General features: G+C 41.8%; 2 protein-coding genes across 4 annotated transcripts in view; one reads left to right on the forward strand and one right to left on the reverse strand.

The window, feature by feature from the left end:
* Window positions 1–4,494: 4,494 nt before the first annotated feature.
* Window positions 4,495–21,911, reverse strand: dynlt4 (dynein light chain Tctex-type 4). 3 transcript variants are annotated; one of them, XM_078408417.1, is made up of 2 exons: window positions 21,773–21,911; window positions 4,495–6,635 (listed from the first exon to the last, which is right to left on the reverse strand). In XM_078408417.1, exon 2 carries the CDS (start codon window positions 6,615–6,617, stop codon window positions 5,916–5,918), a length of 702 nt encoding a protein of 233 aa, XP_078264543.1. In that variant the 5' UTR covers window positions 6,618–6,635; window positions 21,773–21,911; the 3' UTR covers window positions 4,495–5,915. The 3 variants fall into 3 exon arrangements, with proteins under 3 accessions (XP_078264543.1, XP_078264545.1, XP_078264542.1); XM_078408419.1 differs by lacking the exon at window positions 21,773–21,911 and adding an exon at window positions 14,872–15,031; XM_078408416.1 differs by lacking the exon at window positions 21,773–21,911 and adding an exon at window positions 10,782–10,804.
* Window positions 21,603–23,208, forward strand: part of LOC144598354 (BTB/POZ domain-containing protein 19-like) — a 105,932-nt gene continuing 104,326 nt past the window's right edge. Inside the window, exon 1 of the mRNA XM_078408415.1 lies at window positions 21,603–21,837. Within this exon, the coding sequence (XP_078264541.1) occupies window positions 21,737–21,837 (101 nt within the window). The 5' untranslated portion in view covers window positions 21,603–21,736. The remainder of the gene's footprint in view (window positions 21,838–23,208) is intronic.

The following is a 23,208-nucleotide window of genomic DNA, read 5'->3' on the forward strand; positions in this document are numbered from 1 at the left end:
TTTGATATCACAGACAGTTTATTATCCACACTGGTATAATTTGGTCTGAATAGCAGCTTAGTCTTGTGGTGTTACATTATATGCCTTAATTACCCATTGCAGTGAATATCTAGAGTGAATTGCAAAATTATTTCAAGCTTAATTATTCTTACTATGAATAGTGTATCTACATAAGCAATTTTAAAGTATTTTGGGCACTGCCAACATCAAACGTCCACTTAAAAATTCAGTAAATTTCCACTGGGATCAATTCAGAAACTCCAAATGCTGATGTAATTTCTGCATGAATATTTCCAGAATGTTGGTCAATCATACCTGTTTTGATAAATTGTCTATTTTTGGGCTCTCCATAGATGTTATCTAGCATGCTGAATGCAATGTGTTCTGCTTTTGTTTGCATTCCTATTATCTTTCCTTGCAATGGTGTCATATTTAAGTGCCAGTGCTCTATACCATTTTCAATTGGATATTATTGAGCTAGCTTAAAATGTCATTGTGTGCTCATTCTGCCTGGCTGTCTTGCAAGTTAAACAGAAATGTAGGTCTCTGTGCCAAAGTCAGGAAGGAAGGAAGGAAACTTGAATATCAGGATTAGAGCACTAAAGCTGATGAGCATGGCGGCGCCTAACGGCAGCGGCTGACTAGCAGTCTGTCCGTCTTTTTTTTTGTTGAGTGTCGGTGTTGGGATGATTTTTATATATTTTTTTGGTTGTGTATGTGTGGGAGGGGGTGGTGGTGTGTGGGGGGTGGGTGTGGGTGGGTGGGTGTGGGGAACTTTTCTCTTCCTCACGGCGCGGGGTGCGGCTCGACTGCGGGGCCTAACATCCCCCGGTGCGGCTCGGCCGCTGGACTTTACATCCCGGTGCGGCTTGGCCGCTGGACTTTACATCCCGGTGCGGCTTGGCCGCTGGACTTACATCGCCCGGTGCAGCTCGGCTGCGGGACTTAACACCGCCCGGTGCAACTCGGCTGCGGGACTTTACATCGCCCGGTGCAGCTCGGCTGCGGGGCTTAACACCGCCCGGTGCAGCTCGGCTGCGGGGCTTAACACCACCCGGTGCAACTCGGCTGCGGGACTTAACACCGCCCGGTGCGGCTCAGCTGCGGGACTTTTCACCGCTGGTGCGGCTCGGCTACGGGACTTAGCTGCGCAAGGCTTGGTCGCGGGCCTTTCATCGCCCGGTTCGGCCGCGAGACGTTTCAGCGCCCGGTGCGGGGACTGTGCGGGTCGGTCGGGGACGAGCTGTCTGTCCGTGGGCGTGGGGAAGAGAGGGGAAGTTTTGTTGCCTCCATCACAGTGAGGGGGTGTTTGGAGTCACTGTGATGGACGTTTGTGTTGGGGTTATGTGTCTTGTGTTCTTTTTTTTTTTCTATGACTGCTATGTAGTTTCGTTCGGTACTTCGGTACCGCACGACAAATAAAGCTCTGTTATACCTGTTATACCTGTAAGGTGCTGCTGCTCATTTGGAGCAATGATTCCAGTAGGTAAAACTGCAGATAGCAAAAATAATGGTGCACCATTGCATTTGACCCCTTAAATTCTACAATGGATGCCGAGGGCTCTTCAACCTAATCACGTTTTCCAGCTAGTGATTGTTATTTTGTTTGTTTGAGAATCCACATGTAAGATAACTGCTCAGTTTAGTTCCTATCAGAAATTTTCATTCTTGTTTAGAATGACAATAATTAAAGTACAATTGTGCAAAGCATAATGTATCTGTAGAGTGCACCTATCCTCAAACAAATCAAAAAAATGGAATCAAAATGGCAACACGGGTAGATGGGATGAAAGTGTACTGAACACTTGCCTAAATTTGAAGGGGTATTGAGTTCAAGTTGGATTGTCATATTACAGCTGTAAAAGATATTGGTGGGGCCACATTTAGAAAAAAAATGCAGTTCTTATCACTCTTCTATAAGAAAGATGAGATTAGGCTAGAAAAGGTGCAAAAAAATTTCAAAAATGTTGACAGGACTGAAGACTTGAGTTATAACGAGAGAATGGGATTGTTTTTTCTTGAGTAATAAAAGCTGAGTGATGACCTCATCGAGATTAGTAAAAGTATAAGCAATGTAGGCAAGGTGGATGGTCAGTTGTCTTCCCAGTGTAATGGAGTTGAGAGGTGGAATACATAGCTTGAAGGGGAGAGGGGAAAGATTGAAAGGATACCCAAGAGAGGTTTTCATATAGAATATGGTGGGGATATAAAATGAGCTGCCAGAGGAAGTGGTAGAAAGTGGGTACAATTACAAAGTTTCAAAAATACATTTAGATAAGTACAGGGTTAGGAAAGGTTCAGAGATGAGTGTAATCCAGTCAAATGGAGCTAGCTCAGGAAGGTGTCTTAGTTGGCATGGATGAGTAGAGCTGAAGGGCCTAGTCACTTATAGTATGACTTAAAGAGTAAACAGAAAAGATCCATTTTGTTTGGTAGAAAGGTCAGAAATTAGTGGGTGTAGATTTAAATTATTTTGCATAAAGTTTAGACGAATGAGAAAAAGATTTCAATTTTGGGGATCTGGAACTCACTGCTTGAAAGTTGAGTACAGAAATTCTAACCACGTTAAAAATTATCCTTGAATACTGGAAAATCCATATCCTACAGCACTAAGGACTAAGATCTGGGAAGTGGGATATTGGGCTGGCATGGGTGCAATGGGCCAAATGTTTCCTTCTGTGTCATTAATTTAATTTGAGTTTTTCAGTGAAACAGCATGGAGACGCCCTTTGGCCCACCAAGCCCACGCTGACCATCGATCTGTTCACACTAGTTCAGTGTTATCCTACTTTCCCCACAGCCCCACACACTAGGGGCAAATTACCTACATGTACAAACCCACACTTCTTTGGTACGAAGGAGGTAAACACCTTTGGATGAAATCCACCTGGTCACAAGGGGAGCGTGCAAACTCTGCACAGACAGCACTCGAGGCCAGGATTGAACCCGGGTCTCTGGGTTCACACAACCACACAATTTCTGTGATTCTTTTCTGATTTACTCATTCCAAATATTAACAGCCCTGCATACAAGACACCCCCACACTCAGTTTGTAGTATTTGCCAACACAGTATTAATTTGGGCATCAATGCAAATTGAGAGGAAAACCTTCATATAAATCAGGGTGTTTTTTCCTAATAAATTATGTTTAGGACAGTCTCTCAGAAAGCTTCTGTTGGATAACATGGATGCAATAATGTATCCACATAAACAATGTTTGTGTCCATCTTAATTCTGCTGCAGAGTGCCAGGCAATCTCTACTCAATCTACATGTGTGGAGAAGTTCCTCTTCTGCTGCCCATGTGTCCATCAGTACGAATGGCACTCAACACAATTTGTATAGTATGTGTTCATGTTCACTATGATGCAGGAATGTATAACTAGTTTCTCGCTATAGATCAATTAAGACTCCATGTAATGTAAGCAGAGACAACTAAAATGACCTTCCATGGCTGTTTACTGGAGAATTAAATATTTTGAGTTTGCTGGCCAATTAGTGAAGTCGTGTCTGAGCATGCTATCTAACACCCACTTTAATATGAAGGAATCTGGTTAGACTTCCTCTTAAAGTGTAAGAAGGACCTGCAGATGCTGGTTTAAAACAGCATTTGGTCCATATCCCTCAACCTGTCCTATCCATGTACCTGCCTAACTGCTTAAATGGTGGGATAGTTCCTGCCTCAACTACCTCCTCTGGCAGCTTGTTCCATACATCCAACATTCATTCAGCTATTAATTTATTCTGATGCCAGCTCTTCATATCTAGCTGTCAGAACTAACAGAAGTTTGGAGGATGGTATAAAATGGATAGCAGTGAAATGGCTGCCAACGTGATGGATCAACTTGATTTTTTTCCCTTGTGCTCCCTTTACTGGAAAACACATCTGACTCCTGGAATAATGTGCTGTAAGTTTACCATTGCTCTAAATTGAAATTGTCCTTTCTATTTGTGATTTGTTGTCCTTTCTCCAATTATGATAAACTTAAAATTAAAAAAAATACAGCTGTGTACATCCTTTCTACAGAATCATGCTTCCAGTCTATCCTTAATCAAAAGTCTGTCAACTCTGCACTATATAATCGTTTTTACTAACTCGCCAATTGTTGAAAAATTGTCCAATCTCCCCAAAGAGCTAGACATGTACGTTGCCAATTTAGTTTAGAAATACAGCATGGAAACAGGCCCATCAGCCCACCGAATCAATGCTGGCCATTAATCACCTGTTCACACACGAGTTCTACACGCAAGGTGCAATTCTTGCAATTTCTGCAGCTGTCCATGTGTGTTGGGAATGATGTTCATAACCTCTAAACAGGTGGTTTTATAGGCCTATAAGCACAGTGATACGTTTCAAATTACTAAAAAAAATGCAGATGAGAAGATAGTTGAGATTGCCGTTTCACAATAGGTGAATGTCCTAATTCTTCACCTGGCATGAATTGGTGGAAAATGTAGCAGATGTTCAGAAATATACAATAAATAGAAACAGGAAAAAGCTCTTTTTAATAAAACAATGGTAAACCATTACAGTGGATACTTATACATTGATGTGTTATACACCAGAGTCATGCTATTCTAAACTCTTATCCTGAGTGTATAGCTAGTTTCTAGCTATAGATCAGTCAAGACAGTATAGGTATGTGTATATTTATTATGTATATATAAAATATTGCTATAATTAATTGTTTCCAAAGTAAAACACCACCAATCACTCAAACTATTAATTTGGAGCCAGATGCACAATATTTCTTTATATTTGTATCAGGCCTTTTAAAATTATCAATATTTCTAGTTAGATACTTTGCAAATCCACTTTCGGAAGTACTATTGAGTTTCTCTGTGGCAACACAGCCTGCTAGATTTCACAAAAGATTTAATTCCTGTTACCAATGAAGTCCTTAATCAACTCCTTGCCATCTTTCTCCAGGGTAGTTTACCAGCTTATAACATTGTGCCTAACTGTCCCAGTGTTTTCCCTCTGTTAAACCAAGCATCCATGTATCAATATGGCTCACCCACTTGCCTGAAAATCATCAATAACCTAAGAACACTTGAGTAGCAAAGTGATAAAATACCACAGGAATATTTTTTTTCCCTCAAACCTGTTTCATCATTCAATGAGATGATGGCTGATCTCTGATCAAACATCATATACCTATCTTTCCTTCATGTCTGCTCATACCAAAGCCAAAAGCTATCCATCACAGATTTAAAGTTTACATTTGATGTAACACAAATTGAAGAGGATCCAAATTTCAACTGGTCTCATCTGAAGAATGCTCTCGACCTGAAACTTCACCTATTCCTTTTCTCCAGAGATGCTGCCTGACCTGTTGAGTTACTCCAGTTTTTTGTGTCTGTCTTTGGTTCAACCAGCAGCTGCAGTTGCTCCCTACACACTCTATATAAAAGGGTTTTGCTACTTCACTTCTGATTTTTAAAAATATATGTTCTTTTGCACTAGACCTGTCAACTAGCAGAAATAGTTAGCCACAAGGTACTGTTGATGCTGGAATCTTGCTTAGTGCTGGAGTAACCGAGAATGCTAGGCAGCATCTCTGGAGACATAGATAAGCAACGTTTCGGGTCAGGAACCCTCCGAAAAATAGTTTTTGACAATCCGTGGAAACAAAATTTTGGAAACTTCAGTCAAATCTCACTAATTGTTCAAAATCCAGCGACTAAAAATCAGTTTGTGATCTTTACCTCATAATTTCACTGTTCGAGTCTTGTCTGACATTCTGCTAAACCTACATGTATATTTAGCAACAGTTGAACATTTCATCTGTTTGGTGATTGAGTACTTCTAGCAATCCTTTTTCCAGGTACTTTGCTTTTCGTCACATGTATGAAATAAAATTTAAAATATGACAGGAGGATTGGCAAACATGATTGTATGTTCAGGTATGTTAGTCATTCAAAATATAACCCATACACAGTTGCAACAGCAAAAAGTGAAGAGTTTTTGAAAGTGGCAGTGGCATAATTGTCAGTCATTGTGTCCCACAGACAGCGACTGACAATCTGCATCCCCTGACCATTGTGCTGGCCCAATACCACATTGCATACCAGCTTATATCGAGGGGCATTGATATCCTTCACCTTCAACCTGATGAGGTCTGTCAAACTCTGCACTAGCTGCACAGATGTCACAGGGTTGTACTTCTTGTCAGCCAGGTAGCTTGGAAGTGTGGCCTCCAAAACCTTTTGGATTTTGCAGGCATCAAACTTGCACCCTTCATCTGGCTGAGCTTTGTAAGTGTTTTCACACTTTACTTCTATGATAGGTTGGTACAGAGGCAATCCAGAGAAACTGACCTGACCACAGGTCATCCAACTCATGGAATGCCTTTTGCCCAGCATCACGGAGCTTCTGCGAGAGAACGGCACATTCATGGAGCTTATAATGGAGCTCCTTCGGGAAGGCATATGTGGTCTTCCATCCGTATTCTTCAGATGCGGGCGATGTTTGCCAGTGTGAATATCCATCGACTGAGAACTTCTGCGGGTGGAAATGGATCTTGCACGAGGGTGTGGTCCCAAACCATCTCCAGACAGAGCTTGATTGAACTGAGCTAATGTCTCCTGTGATAAAGGCATCTGCTTGGTTGTCATGGTGATCAGTATATTGATCTGTTTAAAGGACAAAACATAAATCAACTTCATTTATATATATACTAGACCAAGTGGACCGTTGGGCCCAAAACTCTCCTGCATGGGTGCAGCACCCTCCTCCCTCCCCCTCCCTCCCTGCCCCCCTCCCTCCACTCCTCCCTCCCTCCACTCTCCACCCTTCCCCTCCCCTCCATCCCCCTTATCCTCCCTCCCTCCCAAGGAGATAGATTTAAACTTTAAAATGAGAATAACTAAAAATATAACACTGATTTCAATGAAACTTCTTCCATTAGCACCAAAGGGACGACGGTGAGTAAGGTGGGCCTAAAATTGTTGTGCTATCGTGTACTGTTTTGGCTGTAGTTCAGGAACAAACAAACAAACAAATGAGAGTTTTAGTATATAGATGGTTCCATCCATGTTGTATGTTGTACTTACTATTTTAGTTCCTCAACTTTTAATGTTATCTCCTGCAACATAGATGGGACTTGGATTTTTAAAAACAAATTTCTAGTGAAATTTTGGGCAATTAGATATTGATTCATTGAGATCTTCAGCATGGAAACAGGCCTCCCGGCCATCGAATCCACATCAACCATTGATTACCCGTTCACACGAATTTGCGTACTATAGGTTTTTAGGCATATCTTTAAACTTTTGATTTCTATAATCATTTGGAAATAAATTAGCAATTATAATAATTTCATATTCAAATGAACCATTTATGCCCATGTTTTGACAAATCTGGGTTTCCCTGCACCCCACTAGGTTAGATCTGGTGAGACCGCACCTGGAGTATTGTGTGCAGTTTTGGTCTTCTAATTTGAGGAAGGACATTATTGCTATTGTGAGAAATCAGCGTAGGTTCACCAGGTTAATTCCCGGGATGGCGGGACTGACATATGATGAAAGAATGGATCGACTGGGCTTATATTCACTGGAATTTAGAAGGATGAGAGGGGATCTTATAGAAACATATAAAATTCTTAAGGGATTGGACAGGCTAGATGCAGGAAAAATGTTCCCAATGTTGGGGGAGTCCAGAACCAGGGGTCACAGTTTAAGAATAAGGGGTCGGCCATTTAGGACTGAGATGAGGAAAAACCTTTTAACCCAGAGAGTTGTGAATCTGTGGAATTCTCTGCCACAGGCAGTGAAGGCCGATTCACTGGATGTATTCAAGAGAGAGTTAGATGTAGCTCTTAGGGCTAATGGAATCAAGGGATATGGGGAGAAAGCAGGAATGGGGTACCGATTTTGTATGATCAGCCATGATCATATTGAATGGCAGTGCTGCACCATTTTTCTTTGTCTCTATGTCACTTTATTGATCGCTGTACCCTGGCAGGTATCAACCAGCAAATTGGTCAATAATCTGTGCACAGCACTTGCATTTGGAAAGCCGAGTACAAGGTTGATATTATAAAATATTATTTTGCCGACACAGAGTTTTAATGTGTAAAATAAGTTTTTTTTAGAAAGTGAATCTTTGCGAGAGGTTTTCCAGTTACCTTTGTTAAAAATTAATAATATCAAGTCCAGAATAGAACTTTATTGTCTGAAAGGAAATGAGCTTGTAAACCTCTGGCAGCAGCATTCCTGAATCATCTTTGAATTTGTACAACGGTGGCACAGAGTGAATCACCCTCTATTCGTCATTGGTTTTCCATCTTCACTTTGCATTTCTTTGTGTTAGAGGTCGTGAATTCGGGCCAGATTTTACAGCCACACACTCCCGTTTTTCTTCTTAATTGTTTCACAACTTTAAGTATTGGTTCTGACTTGCAACAATCTGACAAGAAGTCAGAATGCAGGAACCTTCTTCTCATTCAACTATAAGCAAAAAAAGAGGAGCTCGGAAATCAAAACAGCAGTACAAAGCATGCAGGTGGCCCCATAGCAGAAGCGTCCACATCGCGGGGCTGGAAACTGGAAGTGTCCTGAGCTAATTCTGGTACCACCACCATCTATTGTACAAGTGATGGCTCCCACTGATTGTCAACGGAAGCTTGTGCCCTTTTCAGGATGGACGATGACAGTGATGTAACATTTGAAGCATGGATGATGGACACGAAAGAAGAAGAAGCATGCAGGTTCCCAGTAGTGGTGAGTGCAAGGTGGAGAACAATTATTGGAATCCTTTTCCTCCATAGTTTCTGAGTAGAACATGGCCCATCCTAACAATGCTCTTGCCCTGTAACCGAGATCCCAAATGATTTCAGAGATTCTGCTCCCATTCCCTTCAGCCACCTCTGCCCTGTGACTTCTCAAGGAAAGAACCTGCAGGCATACTGGGGCATGAGAGAAAAAAGTCAAGCAAACAAAACCGAAGAGTGAAGAAAAGGTCAGGGCTTAAGAAAGTGTTAACGTTACCTTTTTCGACAAAATGGACGTTGGTCTCTAGGGTGGCACAGCTGGTAGAGCAGCTGTCTCACAGCACCAGAGACCCGGGTTCGATCCTGACCTCGGGTGCTATCTGTGTGGAGTTTGCATGTTCTTCCACTGACCACACGGGTTTCCTTTGGGTGCTCGTTAATTGGTCTCTATATTGCCCCTAGTGCGTAGGGAGTGGGTGTGACAATGGGATAGCATAGAACTAGTGTGAACAGGTGATCGATGGTCAGCATGGACTTGGTTGCCTTGTTTCCATGCTCTATCTCAAAAATAAACTAAATACATTGCCTGCTATTGCATTTAAATAAGGAAGGCAACTGGTTGGATTAGCTAATCTGAATCAGATCATGCAATGAATGTATGATTCGGAATGATTCTCTGCTCATGATTTGGCTCGGGAAATGTGGGTAATGGAGATTGCAGAGAATGAGGGTTGGAGTTGGAGTGTGGTTGGTGGGGAGCTGGTTAATCAATCGGGCTTCTTGTTCCTGATAGCTGTTATGCAACATGCTGTCATGATACAGAAGTGGTGTGAGGGTAGAATGGGGTTTAGAACCATGATTTTCCTAGGATCAAGAATATCTCTCAATATTCAGGTACAGAGAGGAAACAGCAGCTGGGACAAGACACCTATTCTTTAACAATATTTTTTTTTCCAAATTCATTCAGAGAGAAGCACGGAGCTTAAACGTTCAATGGGAATAGTTAAAGGACTAGGTGGATTACAGGTTGCCAGCAATCCTCAGTGATGGTTGAAAACTTGCAGTTTATTTTTTTTCCATTCTGACATAAAATCAATCACTGCAATTTTGAAACCTCAGATTTTGTTCTGCAACTGCTTTGAACAACTGATACGTTGAGGAGAATTAGTGCATCAGTCTGAAGAAGGGTCTCGACCCAAAAAGTCACCCATTCCTTCTCTCCCGAGATGCTGCCTGACCCGCTGAGTTACTCCAGCATTGTGTCTACAACTGACACGTTGAAGCTGGGTGAATGAGAGACCGTTGGTCCTCAATGTTCCATACCTGTATCGTTTCCCAGAGACTGAGTTGTAATTGGCTTAGTTGCACGTCCTTTCCTTTGTTCCACAAAGTTCTCATATTCCAATTGTAGGTGAAAATATTACATTTAATAAAAATGGATTTAGTACACTTCCAGCTTAAACAATGACCTTACTAAATTATTATTAACATCAGCGGCTTTGCATTGTACACTTATCCTTGACCCAGAAGGTGAAAGGTTCCAAGCTTCCATCCATTTGGCATTGAACGAGTACTGTAATGTTGGACTTTACAACCTTTTGTGTGATTCTTTAAACTACTGTGGATCCACTCCGACTTGTTTCAGAAACTCACCACTGCTCCACGAGTCTGCCTTTACAGTATGTGCTGCCCTATCAAGGTCAAGAACACAATTCCCTCCAACAAATTTATTCTAAACTAGACAAAGTGGACCCTTTGGGCCCAGACCTCTCCTGCATTGGTGCAGCACCCTGTCCTCCCCCTCCCCTCTCTCCTCAACCCCCCTCTCCCTTCTCCCCACTCCCCCCTTCCCTCCCCTCCTCCCCTCCCCTTCCCTTCCCTCCTCCCTTCCCCTCCCCTTCGCCCCTTCCCCTCCCCCCACTTCCCTTCCCCCCACTCCATCCCCCTCAACCCCCCTTATCCTCCCCCTCCCTCCACCCCGCTCCCTCCCTAGGAGATAGATTTAAACTTTAAAATGTGAATAACTTAAAAAATATAACACCAATTTCAATGAAACTACCATTTTTACCATTAAAGTGATGACGGTGAGTAAGGTGGGCCTAAAATTGTCGCGCCATCGTGTATCGTTTTGGCTGAAGTTCAGTCACAAACAAGATAACAAACAAGTTTTAGTATATAGATGATGATATGGAGGAAACTTCAAAGAGGAGCTATGAGTCAACAGTGAGTTGAGCCAGGATGTCACACATTCATAACGGCAAGAAGTAATGACAACACCACAGACTCAAGCACGGTTAGCATGATCTAACCGTCTGATAAAAAAAATTTTACAAATAGATCCTGCAATTGCTGAATGCGATAGACTCATATAAAAAGGGAAAGGTGCATGGTAGATTTGTACATGAATGTATAAGAGAGGCACGTGGTAAAATGACATCATCTTAGAACAAAAGCATGCATATCAGTTGTTGTTAATCTTCCTTAAATTATACACCCTTGATGGCTCCCGGAAATCATTATAGACGGCATTTGGCAGCTCAATAAAACTGGCTCATGGACCACCATCAATTAGCCAACACTCAATACTGCTGATTCACGTTAACTTTCAGATCTTCCCTTTCTACATTCCTTTGTAATTATGCAATAGCTGATTTATATTGTGCGTTCCTGTATTAATTGCTCTGAACAGTGCACTTCAGTGTTGAGGAGAAAAATAGTCTCCAAGTTTGTATTTTGTCAAAAGTGGGAAGACATGGGCAACTTCCAGGATTCTTTGGCAGATAAATATGTGTGTGTGTGTTTGTGTGAGATTGTATTAGCAATGAGGAGAGAAGAGACTCTTGTTCTCTCTCTGCCTAAGGTGATCAATCTCTTCATGACGGGAGAAGGATAGACAGATGGGATTTTCTTCCTTCCCAGTGGCAGTTAAATTCTTGGCTCGGGAAGGTGTGATCTCGAAAAAAATGTGGAAAACTGTGGAACTGTGGAATTGTTTAAAATGCAGGGAGGAAAAGCAGGCAAGGAGGGAGGGGGAAGTGGAGGGGAGGGGAGTATGATATGAAGTTACTTAAAATTAGAGCATGAGAGTGGCATGAACATTGAATTCTCTAATCGAGTGCCATAAAATAGGACTGGAATCAACAATCTCCTGACTCAGTGACGAGCGTGCAATCAACATGGTGGACATACCAAAGAGGTATTTTCTGTTCCATAGGGAATTTGCAGTCTGGCTCCATGCATTAAGGAAAAATCTATTCAGAAAGTTGCACAGTAGATTTGCTGTATTTGCATGTCAGCACATTTGTTTTCCAGTCGTCATGGAACACATCTTCAACTCATCACTCGGGTATTAAATTATTATGTGTAAAAAGGAACTGCAGATGTGTAGGAAGGAATTGCAGATGCTGGTTTCAACCGAAGGCAGACACAAAAAGCCGGAGTAACTCAGCGGGTCAGACAGCATCTCTGGAGAGAAGGAATAGGTAACGTTTCAGGTCGACACCCTTCTTCGGACCTGCAGATGGTGGTTCACACAGCAGATAGAGGCAAAAATGCTGGAGTAACTCAGCGGGTCAGGCAGCATCTCTGAAGAAAAGGAATAGGTGATGTTTTGGATCGTGACCCTTCATCAGTAATAGAATTATGATCATGGGTTTGTTATTTGTTGTACAAACAGCCTGATTTTCATTTCCAAAATCATATGGTTTCTACACCAGCAGCTGACCTGCAACATCATCTTTACCCTTGGTTGGCATCCTTACATTTTAAATGAACAACTTCATTGGTTGTGTAATGATTTACTACTAATACCCAAACTGGTCATAAAATCAAAAAGGTTTTAGTTCGCAGAGCGCTGCAAATATTTTTTTTAAACTTTTCATTTTCATTTTGTTCTCACTAAAATTCTGGCTAGCACAGGATTGCAATAAAATTTAGAGTCATAGACTTATACAGCATGGAAACAGCTCTTCGGCCCAACTCATCCATGGCCATGCCAACCAAGATGCCACATCTATAGTCCCATTTGCCTGCATTTGGCTCTTAAGGTTCTCAACCTTTCCATTTATCTCAAACATTTTTCAAACCCAATATTTGAACAGAGTAAAGATTTAATTCACTGCAGAAAAATCTATGAGTGAACTGCTGTATTGTGGTCAACGTTGCATTTTAGTGCTCCAGGACACTAAACTGGAGCACAGTTAAGAGCTGCTTGGTTCTTTGATTATCAGTTCCCTCTGCACCTCCCACACTGGGTTAAATTAATAATCATTGCCAAGACAATCACAACATTACAGCTTTCAAAGGAAGCTGACATGTTTCAACAGGTAAAGACAATGCTTCAGTAATGTTTCAACTTGACTATTAATATAATATGCAATATATCTTTGTTCAGCAAATTCCGTATTGAATCTGCTATTAGAATTTTGGTCTGAGGTCCCACTCTAAATGATCTCAGTATTGATCTCATTGCAAATCTTGATAATAGCGAAATGGAATACTGTGAAACGGAATGTGAAAATAAAAGTGTTCGTGGGCAATAGTCTGAAAATCTGTCTTATACTTTACATGATTGTCTTCTCACTAGGGAAGGTGTAAAACACTGTAGTTACTTGTAATTACCCATTGTATGGTACAGCCCAAGATGGCTTTAATCTGCACAGGGCATCACATTCCCAAGTTACACTGCATCGGTAGAAAGATTTGTGGGAAGGAAGAGAGGACATGATATCCTTCCAAAATTGTACTCTGCAGAACCTAGCTCAATGCTCCAGCTGAGGCTTAATCAATAAATTACAAAGGTTTCGCATAATTCCCTTACATTTGTCGTTTAAAAGCAATGGACCTTATGCCCATATTGGTAAATATCTCAACACGGTCGGCAACCCTGAAACTTGGTCTACAACCCTGAAGCAACTAAACAGATAAGGTCCTTTGTTTTTATATCTGCTTTGAAATTGCAGTTTTAGTACCTATGAGACCCAGATGTTGAATGTAGAACGATGCACTAATGAAGTGGGAAGGATGCAAAGTGAAGCCATGCTTGGCTAAGTGAATGGTCAAGGAGGGTAGCCCTCTAAGGTGAGCCCATTGCCATGCTCTGAAATGAAGGAAGTAGAATGAATACCGCGTGCCATTGGAAGCAACTTCAGATGATGACTGAGGACATAGGATGTGTTCAGAAAGGGGTGGCCATAGTTGTTCAGATAATTGCAGTTCAGTACAGCCTGCTGCAGAATCAACCCACCCAAGTTATAAACCATCTCAATCATTGCCCTAAACACTTTATTTGTGTCTTTACAGTTAATTGGGAGAATACAAATATCAATTTGTACACAATTTGATGCATGATAGATAAATATACTTTGACCGTTTCTGTTAAGAGTTGTATTAAACTGTTTTGCCTGCTTTAAGCATTGCCATGCAAATCTATGGCATCTACCTGAATGTTTTATGTAAACTTAATCACTCTTCATTCCTCCACTGAGCCATGAACCTAAATTACGTGCTCAAGTTCCAGACAAGGATTTGAATACATAAACATCTGGCCTCAGCGGCTTCTAAGTGAGTCAAAACCTTGGTATCTTATTCCCTCTACTAGACAGATTTACCAGCTTAAGCTAATGACTAGATTTGAACTGAGCTGGAGGCATTAAAATACAAATGTAAATCAGCTATTTTTTCCCAACCTCTGCCTAACAAAATACTGAGACTCATTTCGAACCACTGGTGGTTACAACTGAGATTTTGAACCTGCTACCTGCTGAATTGTGAAGAATAACATGGAGCATTGCACACCTCATTACGTTAGATTTAAATAAGCAATATTGTCATTGTCATGCATGGATGAATGTCTGCAAAACTTATGAATATTTCATTGTTTTGTGGCAATGCTAAATACAAAACTCATCTTTAAAACTACAATGTTAAAGTAATTCCATTAAAGCATAGCACCTTTGTTGAACTGTTTCCTAAGCCGTTTCAACATTTTTTGATCTTAACTATCTATCCCTTCATCCTTTCTTCACCAGGAGGAACTAGCAATAGATAAAAACAAATCTAATGGCTAGGAATTATGTACAGTTCAATACATATAAGTATAAAAGCTAAGGCTATTTGGAAAATAAAATGAACAACAAAACAAAATTAAAGAATCTTACCCTGCAGAGAAAATGAAAGCAACTGATTTCTGATAAGTTCCTGCAATCCAAATTTAAAAAAGTAAGATTTCTTTAAAACCGTCTGCTATGACCAAATTGGAGCAGAAAACACTGGTTTTTAAGTGTTTTACACTTCCATGGAGATGTTATCAGGTCTCTTCAAGCCTCCTGAACTGACTGCAAACTATTAAAATAAACAGCCGTGATCATTACCAAGTGCGTTGACCGCCTGATAAACAATTGACCACTGATTGCGAAGCTCTTTGCACCACTGCACCACATGAAGGCAAGCAATCTTGAGCTATTGGTGTTACACATGGCTGGGCAACTCGTCATTCGTACAGATCTCCAAGGTTACAGCTTCACCCCCATGGCAATCCTCCTGAACAATATTAACTTTTCTCAAAGTCCAAGGCCAGTTGGACGTAAATTTTATTTCAATGTCTGTTACACACTTGACATTTGGTGCTTCTTGTACCTTCCACCCCTTCAAGTTGCTACTACTTGTCAGTTTTAGAGAAGCCTACAAGTGTCTAATTCTGAAGCTGGCATTATTTCTACATACTCATATGTGTGGCCAATTTTTAAACAAATTATTATTTTTTCCTCGTTTATTATAAACTTGTTTGGGCATTTTTCCCTTGCCAACATGTCAGACAAGGGAACTTTCTCCAGATCTTCATAAATTATGGCATTTTAGAAGCTTTGAGAGGTTTAAAATGTAATTCATTTAAATTTCTTCTTCTGCAGACATACTGGCCACTAGGATCTAAAACATTCTTGCAGGGGGTGTGAGCACAATACACATATAAGTGACTGTTGAGAAGATTGGGAAGTGTTGGAAGGTTATTCATTTATAACAGCAAAAGACACAAGTGTTGGAATGACTCAACACTTCTGGAAGGATGTCTACCCGAAACATCACCTGTTCATGTTCCTCAGTGATGCTGCCTGACCCGCTGAGTTACTCCTGCACTTTGTGTCCTTTTCTGTAAACCAGGATCTGCACTTCCTTGTGTGTCTATTTATAACAGCACCTTGACACACATTAATGCTGCTATTCTCATATACATCTCATCCACACCATTCTTTGGCTTAGAGTCATACAGCATGGAAACAGGCCCTTTGGCTCAACCTGCCCATGCCAACCAAGATACCACATCTACACAAGTCCATTCTGCTTGCGTTTGGCCTATATCCCTCTGAGCCTTTCCTATCCATTTTAAAAAATTGTATTCCTTCAGCCTTTGTTCCATTAGCCATTTAATGTCTTCTGCCTTGAATCTATAACAGAACTTTCACTTTTCCTCTCCTCAACCCTTTCCCTGAATCTTAAACTTATTTTATCTCCAGTTCCACTGAGCAGTCACTATTCTTATTCTTTATCTATTGATGCTTGCTGAATCTTTCCAGAAGTTTCTGTGTTTTAATTCAGATTCACAGTATCCACAGCATTTTGCTGCTATCATATTGTTTATTGGTCAGATTTTGGTCTTTGGTGGTGGTCCTGATCCACTCTGGAGTCGTGCAACAATTATGGCCAAGTGTGGAAACATGGAGCTGTCGATGCTGGTTTACAAAGATAAAGACACAAAGTGCTGGATTAACTCAGACGGTCAGGCGGCATCCCTGGAGAACATGGATAGGTGACGTTTTGGGTCGGGACCTTCTTCAGACTGATAATGGCCATCTGGGATCTGCATATAAATAAGTGCATTTCCCGAGAAAAATGTTTCTCCACTCGTGCCATTGCATTTAGGTAAACAGGGAATTGCGAACGTAATATTAATTTAGTTTGGCTCTTTTAATTAAACCATTCACAGTGAACTGGATGGCAAGCATCTGAAGCATATCGAATGTTAATGAGCCATTATAGGTGATGCAGTTTGCTAGTAGATTGCATGTTCAAACATTAGTGAGAAAATTATTATCGGCACAAGATCTTAAAATCAATGGACCCATAGTCCTCTTGTGGGTAAACAGTGGTTTTATAGTATCAGCAGAAAGTTTGTTTCTTGAGATGCAGACAGTGTGATTCAGAAAAGGGAGAGAGATGTCAGAAATAGTCCAAGTGAATTTGACAGCAAGGTGGCAGTTTGTAGTGAAGGTGTTAAAATTGATGAGTTCCGGACGAGTGCAGGAAAAATCAGCAATGCAGTCGTTGATGTGCCAAAGAAAGAGTTGGGGAGGAAGTTGGGAACAAGGACAATTCTAATTAGCCAACAAAAAGACAGGCACGGTGGCAGCACGATGGTGCAGTGGTAGTGTTGCTGCCTTACAGCATTTACAGCACCAGAGACCCAGGTTCGATCCCGACTACAGGTGCTGTCTGTAAGGAGTTTGTACGTTCTCCCCATGACTGCATGGGTTTTCTCCGAGATCTTCGGTTCCTTTCACACTCCAAAGATGTACAGGTTTGTAGGTTAATTGTCTTGGTACGTTTAAATTGTCCCTAGTGTGTGTAGGATAGTGTTAATGTGCGGGGACCGCTGGTTGGCATGGATTCGGTGGGCCGAATGGCCTGTTACCGTGCTGTATCTCTAAACTAAACTAAAAGTGCCCATGGCAACACCTTCAATTTATAGAAAGTGAGAGGAATCAAAAGAAAAGTTCAAGGTGGATGAGAGTGTTAGTGGAAGGAAGCTGGTCGGATCGTTGTTTCAGAAAGAAGCAGAGGGTCTTAAGATTATATAGATGAGGGGAAAAGGTGTATAAAAATTGGATGTCCATGGTGAAGACAAGGAGGTGGGGACCAGGGAATTAAAAGTTGCCACAATGGTGCAGGGAAAGTGAGGTGACTCGCATGTAGGTTGGAAGGGACTGGACAAGATAGTATTAAGGTATATGAAGAGATAAATTCAGTGGGTAAGAACAGGCAGATGTAATGGGTGTACCAGGACAATCCTGTTTATGGACCTTTGGTTAAGAGAATGTATTGAAAATCTTTAAATCTAGTTCTCATCTCATATTTTTTCCATTATTCCTTTCTCACCACCAGAAAACTGTTAATATGAGTTAAAGATAATATTTAGTTTACTAATATAAACAATGCTAAAAGATAAAATTATCTATGTTAACATAGCCATCAGTTACAGCAGGTTCTATTTGTATCAACATCACATGTTCTTTTTCCAAGGGTGACGGGGCACAAATGTTTAATGTGTGAGCAAACCTTCCGGAGAAGGTGTGACTGTACCGCATAATGTCATGCATTTTAAAGTAAATTAATTAGATTTTGCACAGCCCATCTCTTAATGATGACGATCAGTTTTAATTTTGACAAATGGGGGTATGTAAAAATACAGTCCCTGCTTATTACAGATCATTCGATCTGTGCGTGGACTTCCCCAAATGTGCTAATGTAGAACAGCACAACAAAGGAACAGGACCTTCAGCCCACCTGCACATAATCCAGTTTCCTCCATTCCCTCTATATCTGTCTAAAAGCCTCAAATATCTCTACCACCACCCCTGGCAGTGCGTTCCAGGCACTCACCACTCTGTGTAAACAAAAATTGCCCTGCACATCTCCATTAAACTTTCTCCCTCTCACCTTAAAGTTATAGACAATAGGTGCAGGAGTAGGCCATTCAGCCCTTTGAGCCAGCACCACCATTCAATGTGATCATGGCTGATCATTCTCAATCAGTACCCCGTTCCTGCCTTATGCCCCTTGGTCTTTGACATTTCCACCCTGGAAAAACCCACAGTTCTGACTGTCTACCCTATTTTTGCATCTCATAATTGTATTTACTTTTATCAGGTCTCCCTTCAGCCTCCGACACCCCAGTAAAAATAATTCAAGTTTGTCCAATCTCTCCTTATAGCTAATACTTTCCAACCCAGACAGAATTTTGGTAAATCTCTTCTGCACTCTCTCCAAAGCCTTCCTGTAAAGTGCTTCCTTCCTGTAAAGTGCCGACTAGAACTGCACACGATACTCCAAAAGGGCCTAACCAAAGTCCTATAAAGTTACTATACTATACTATCCTATAAAGATGCAACATGAAGAAGGGTCTCCACCCGAAACATCACCCACTCCTTCTCTCCTGAGATGCTGCCTAACCCACTAAGTTACTCCAGCATTTTGCGATACCTTCGATTTGAACCAGCATCTGCAGTTATTTTCCCACACAACATGAAGGGCGGCACGGTAGCGCAGCGGTAGAGTTGCTGCTTTACAGCGAATGCAGCGCCGGAGACTCAGGTTCGATCCTGACTACGGGTGCTGTACTGTAAGGAGTTTGTACGTTCTCCCCGTGACCTGCGTGGGTTTTCTCCGAGATCTTCGGTTTCCTCCCACACTCCAAAGACGTACGGGTATGTAGGTTAATTTGACTGGGTAAATGTAAAAAATTGTCCCTAGTGTGTGTAGGATAGTGTTAATGTGCGGGGATCGCTGGGCGGCGCGGACTTGTTGGGCCGAAAAGGCCTGTTTCCGCGCTGTATATATATGATATGATATGACTGCTTGACTCTTACAATTAATGCTACGACTAATGAAGGCACGGCTAATACCATGCAACTTCATTACCACTCTTTCTACTTGTGCTGCCACTTTCAGGGAGCTGTGGACTAAGAGCCCAAGATCTTTCTGTACATCAATGCTGTAATGGTCTTGCCATGAACAGTATCCTCCAAAGAAAAAACACCTTCATTAGTCCTAAATACAGCTTGCATTTATGCAGAAGGGGTATCAGTTTAACATCCCATTCAAAAGATTGTGCTCAGGGTAGAGCAGTGCTCTCCCATTGCATTACTGACTGCTAAACATTTAAATTGCAAATTGTCTTCTTCACAGAGAACAAAAAAATAATCACTAGTTGCTTCCTCCCTCTCTCTCCCTCCACCTTGAACTGATGGACTTCCAATGGTTCAATGTTACTTAATTGTCACATGTACGTTAGTAATGTGATTTTTTGTTTGCATACAGTTCAGTAACAATCCCACTATACATTAGGCACAATCATACTTGGATACAAAGAGATTAGATAGTAGATTACACTGAGGCAGTAACCAGCAATTGGCTTTGCTAAACTTAACTGCACTCTTAAAACTAATATGATATGGAATAAGAAACATCAGGAAATTCTTTTAAATTCAGCAGCTGGGATAAAAAAATTGGAACAGTAACGGGATCATTCCGAGTCAGCATGGATTTTCAAAGGGGAAATCATGCTTGACAAATCTACTGGAATTTTTTGAGGATGTAACTAGGAAAATTGACAAGGGAGAGTCAGTGGATGTGGTGTACCTCGACTTTCAGAAAGCCTTCGACAAGGTCCCACATAGGAGATTAGTGGGCAAAATTAGGGCACATGGTATTGGGGGTAGGGTACTGACATGGATAGAAAATTGGTTGACAGACAGAAAGCAAAGAGTGGGGATAAATGGGTCCCTTTCGGAATGGCAGGCAGTGACCAGTGGGGTACCGCAAGGTTCGGTGCTGGGACCCCAGCTATTTACGATATACATTAATGACTTAGACGAAGGGATTAAAAGTACCATTAGCAAATTTGCAGATGATACTAAGTTGGGGGGTAGTGTGAATTGTGAGGAAGATGCAATAAGGCTGCAGGGTGACTTGGACAGGTTGTGTGAGTGGGCGGATACATGGCAGATGCAGTTTAATGTAGATAAGTGTGAGGTTATTCACTTTGGAAGTAAGAATAGAAAGGCAGATTATTATCTGAATGGTGTCAAGTTAGGAGGAGGGGGAGTTCAACGAGATCTGGGTGTCCTAGTGCATCAGTCAATGAAAGGAAGCATGCAGGTACAGCAGGCAGTGAAGAAAGCCAATGGAATGTTGGCCTTCGTAACAAGAGGAGTTGAGTATAGGAGCAAAGAGGTCCTTCTACAGTTGTACCGGGCCCTGGTGAGACCGCACCTGGAGTACTGTGTGCAATTTTGGTCTCCAAATTTGAGGAAGGATATTCTTGCTATGGAGGGCGTGCAGCGTAGGTTCACTAGGTTAATTCCCGGAATGGCGGGACTGTCGTATGTTGAAAGGCTGGAGCGATTGGGCTTGTATACACTGGAATTTAGAAGGATGAGGGGGGATCTTATTGAAACATATAAGATAATTAGGGGATTGGACACATTAGAGGCAGATAACATGTTTCCAATGTTGGGGGAGTCCAGAACAAGGGGCCACAGTTTAAGAATAAGGGGTAGGCCATTTAGAACGGAGATGAGGAAGAACTTTTTCAGTCAGAGGGTGGTGAAGGTGTGGAATTCTCTGCCTCGGAAGGCAGTGGAGGCCAGTTCGTTGGATGCTTTCAAGAGAGAGCTGGATAGAGCTCTTAAGGATAGCGGAGTGAGGGGGTATGGGGAGAAGGCAGGAACGAGGTACTGATTGAGAGTGATCAGCCATGATCGCATTGAATGGCGGTGCTGGCTCGAAGGGCTGAATGGCCTACTCCTGCACCTATTGTCTATTGTCTAATAAGGAAGCTGGTATTTATCTGAATAGTTATTGCCTTTTGGAAGTACAATCTCTCGTTGGAGCATTAATCCAATCAGAAAGTGACTTGTGGCAGTCTATCCATTTATAAGTAAATCTATTTAGATGTACAGCACTTTGGTCAACGTGGGTTGTTGTTAAATGTGCTGTACAAATAAAATTGACTTGACCTTCTAACTTTGCTTTCCTTGTATTAGTACCCTCCCTCTATTCCTCCCCCCTCCTCCTTGCATCTGTTTTTTTTTTCCCCATTTCCTCGTCTTGTTTTATTTCCCCTTTAATCTTTTATCCACCGGTTGTCTCATTTCCCCTTCTCCCCTCTCTCCTGCTCCCCTTCTCCCCCTCCTCCCCTTCTCCCCCTCCTCCCCTGCAGGCTGGGCCGGGCCGGGCCGGGCCGCAGCCATGGCCGGGCCGCAACCTCAGCCTGAGCCCGCTCACCTGTGGGGAAACCTCCCTTCCTTCGCCGCCGACATGAGGAAAATGATCAACGCGCCCGAGCTCAGGTGAGAGAGCGCCGGCGGGGGGAAGCAGGAAACACCGGGGATTGCCAGAGCACCGCAGGCCTCACTCACACAGCCCTCCCCACTCATGAACTTTGGTGGCGAATAGTTGCTGGGGATTTTTTTATTTTAAAGTGACCACTTCGGTGGAAATAAACCGTCTGCCGTTTGAAAACTCTGCAACTTGAGGAGCACTTTCTATAACTGCCAATATAAGAATTGAAAGTAAACGACACGTTTCTTTAAAATAAACACACACACACACACACACACATGGAAAACGTCATGACTTTGTTGGAAATACTATTGTTAAGTTATCATTTAGGAAATATTTTATTTTGCTGTGAAGTGTATTGGCACACAGGGCTCTGAAATTTGCAATAAAAAAAACATTTTCTATTAGGCTTAATGTTTAACTGATACAGTGAATAGACAACACACAGCAGGTTTCAGGTGAAATTTTGTTCAAGAAAAATACTCTGCTGCATTAGGATTTCCCAAGCAACATAGGTCCAACAACCACTCTCCTTCCAAACTGCATGGCAAGCTGTCACCTTGGTCACACACACACACACGTGTGTGACCTTCCATGTCTTGAGTGTGGAAGAAACATTGAAATTATTGAGATTCGGTAAGCCAAAAGGTTAATACATGAGCAGTGTATCAATGCCTCTTCCGTTTGCAGCTTTGGAATAAATAAGGGACACTTGCAATTGTAAGATCATCCGAAAGCATTTATGGCTAATTAAGTATGTTTGCAGTGTAATCACATTTGTTCTAATGTAGAATATGCTGCAACCAGTTTACATATAGCACATATACAGATTATCTGTTATGGTGATCTCTTTCTTGGTAAATATTCTTGGGGTTAGATGATTTGCTTTCATTGCAGACCTTTGGAATCTGGGGTGACTAATGAACACTGTGAGATCTACAGATACTGTTGAAGGAGTTGCAACTGGAACTTGGCATTAGATCAATGAAATCTCTTGCTGTTATTTACACTTGGCATCTACAATCTCTTATGGAGAGACTCAAAGTTCTCGGTGCCATCCCAGAGGTTTCTTGGCAATTTAAGCATGAGCTGAGTCACTGAGGATGCCAACCTTTTGCCAATGATAGACACAAAAAGCTGGAGTAACTCAGGCAGCATCTCTGGAGAGAAGGAATGGGTGACGTTTCGGGTCGAGATTCTTCTTCAGACTAGTTAGGGATAAGGGAAACAAGGGATAGAGTCATAGAGTGATACAGTGTGGAAACAGGCCCTTTGGCCCAACATGCCCACACCAGCCAACAATGTCCCAGCTACACTAGTCCCACTTGCATGCGCTTGGTCCATATCCCTCCAAACCTGTCCTATCCATGTACCTTAAA

Source organism: Rhinoraja longicauda, chromosome 11 (genome assembly GCF_053455715.1).
Source record: "Rhinoraja longicauda isolate Sanriku21f chromosome 11, sRhiLon1.1, whole genome shotgun sequence".
Lineage (NCBI taxonomy): Eukaryota > Metazoa > Chordata > Chondrichthyes > Rajiformes > Arhynchobatidae > Rhinoraja > Rhinoraja longicauda.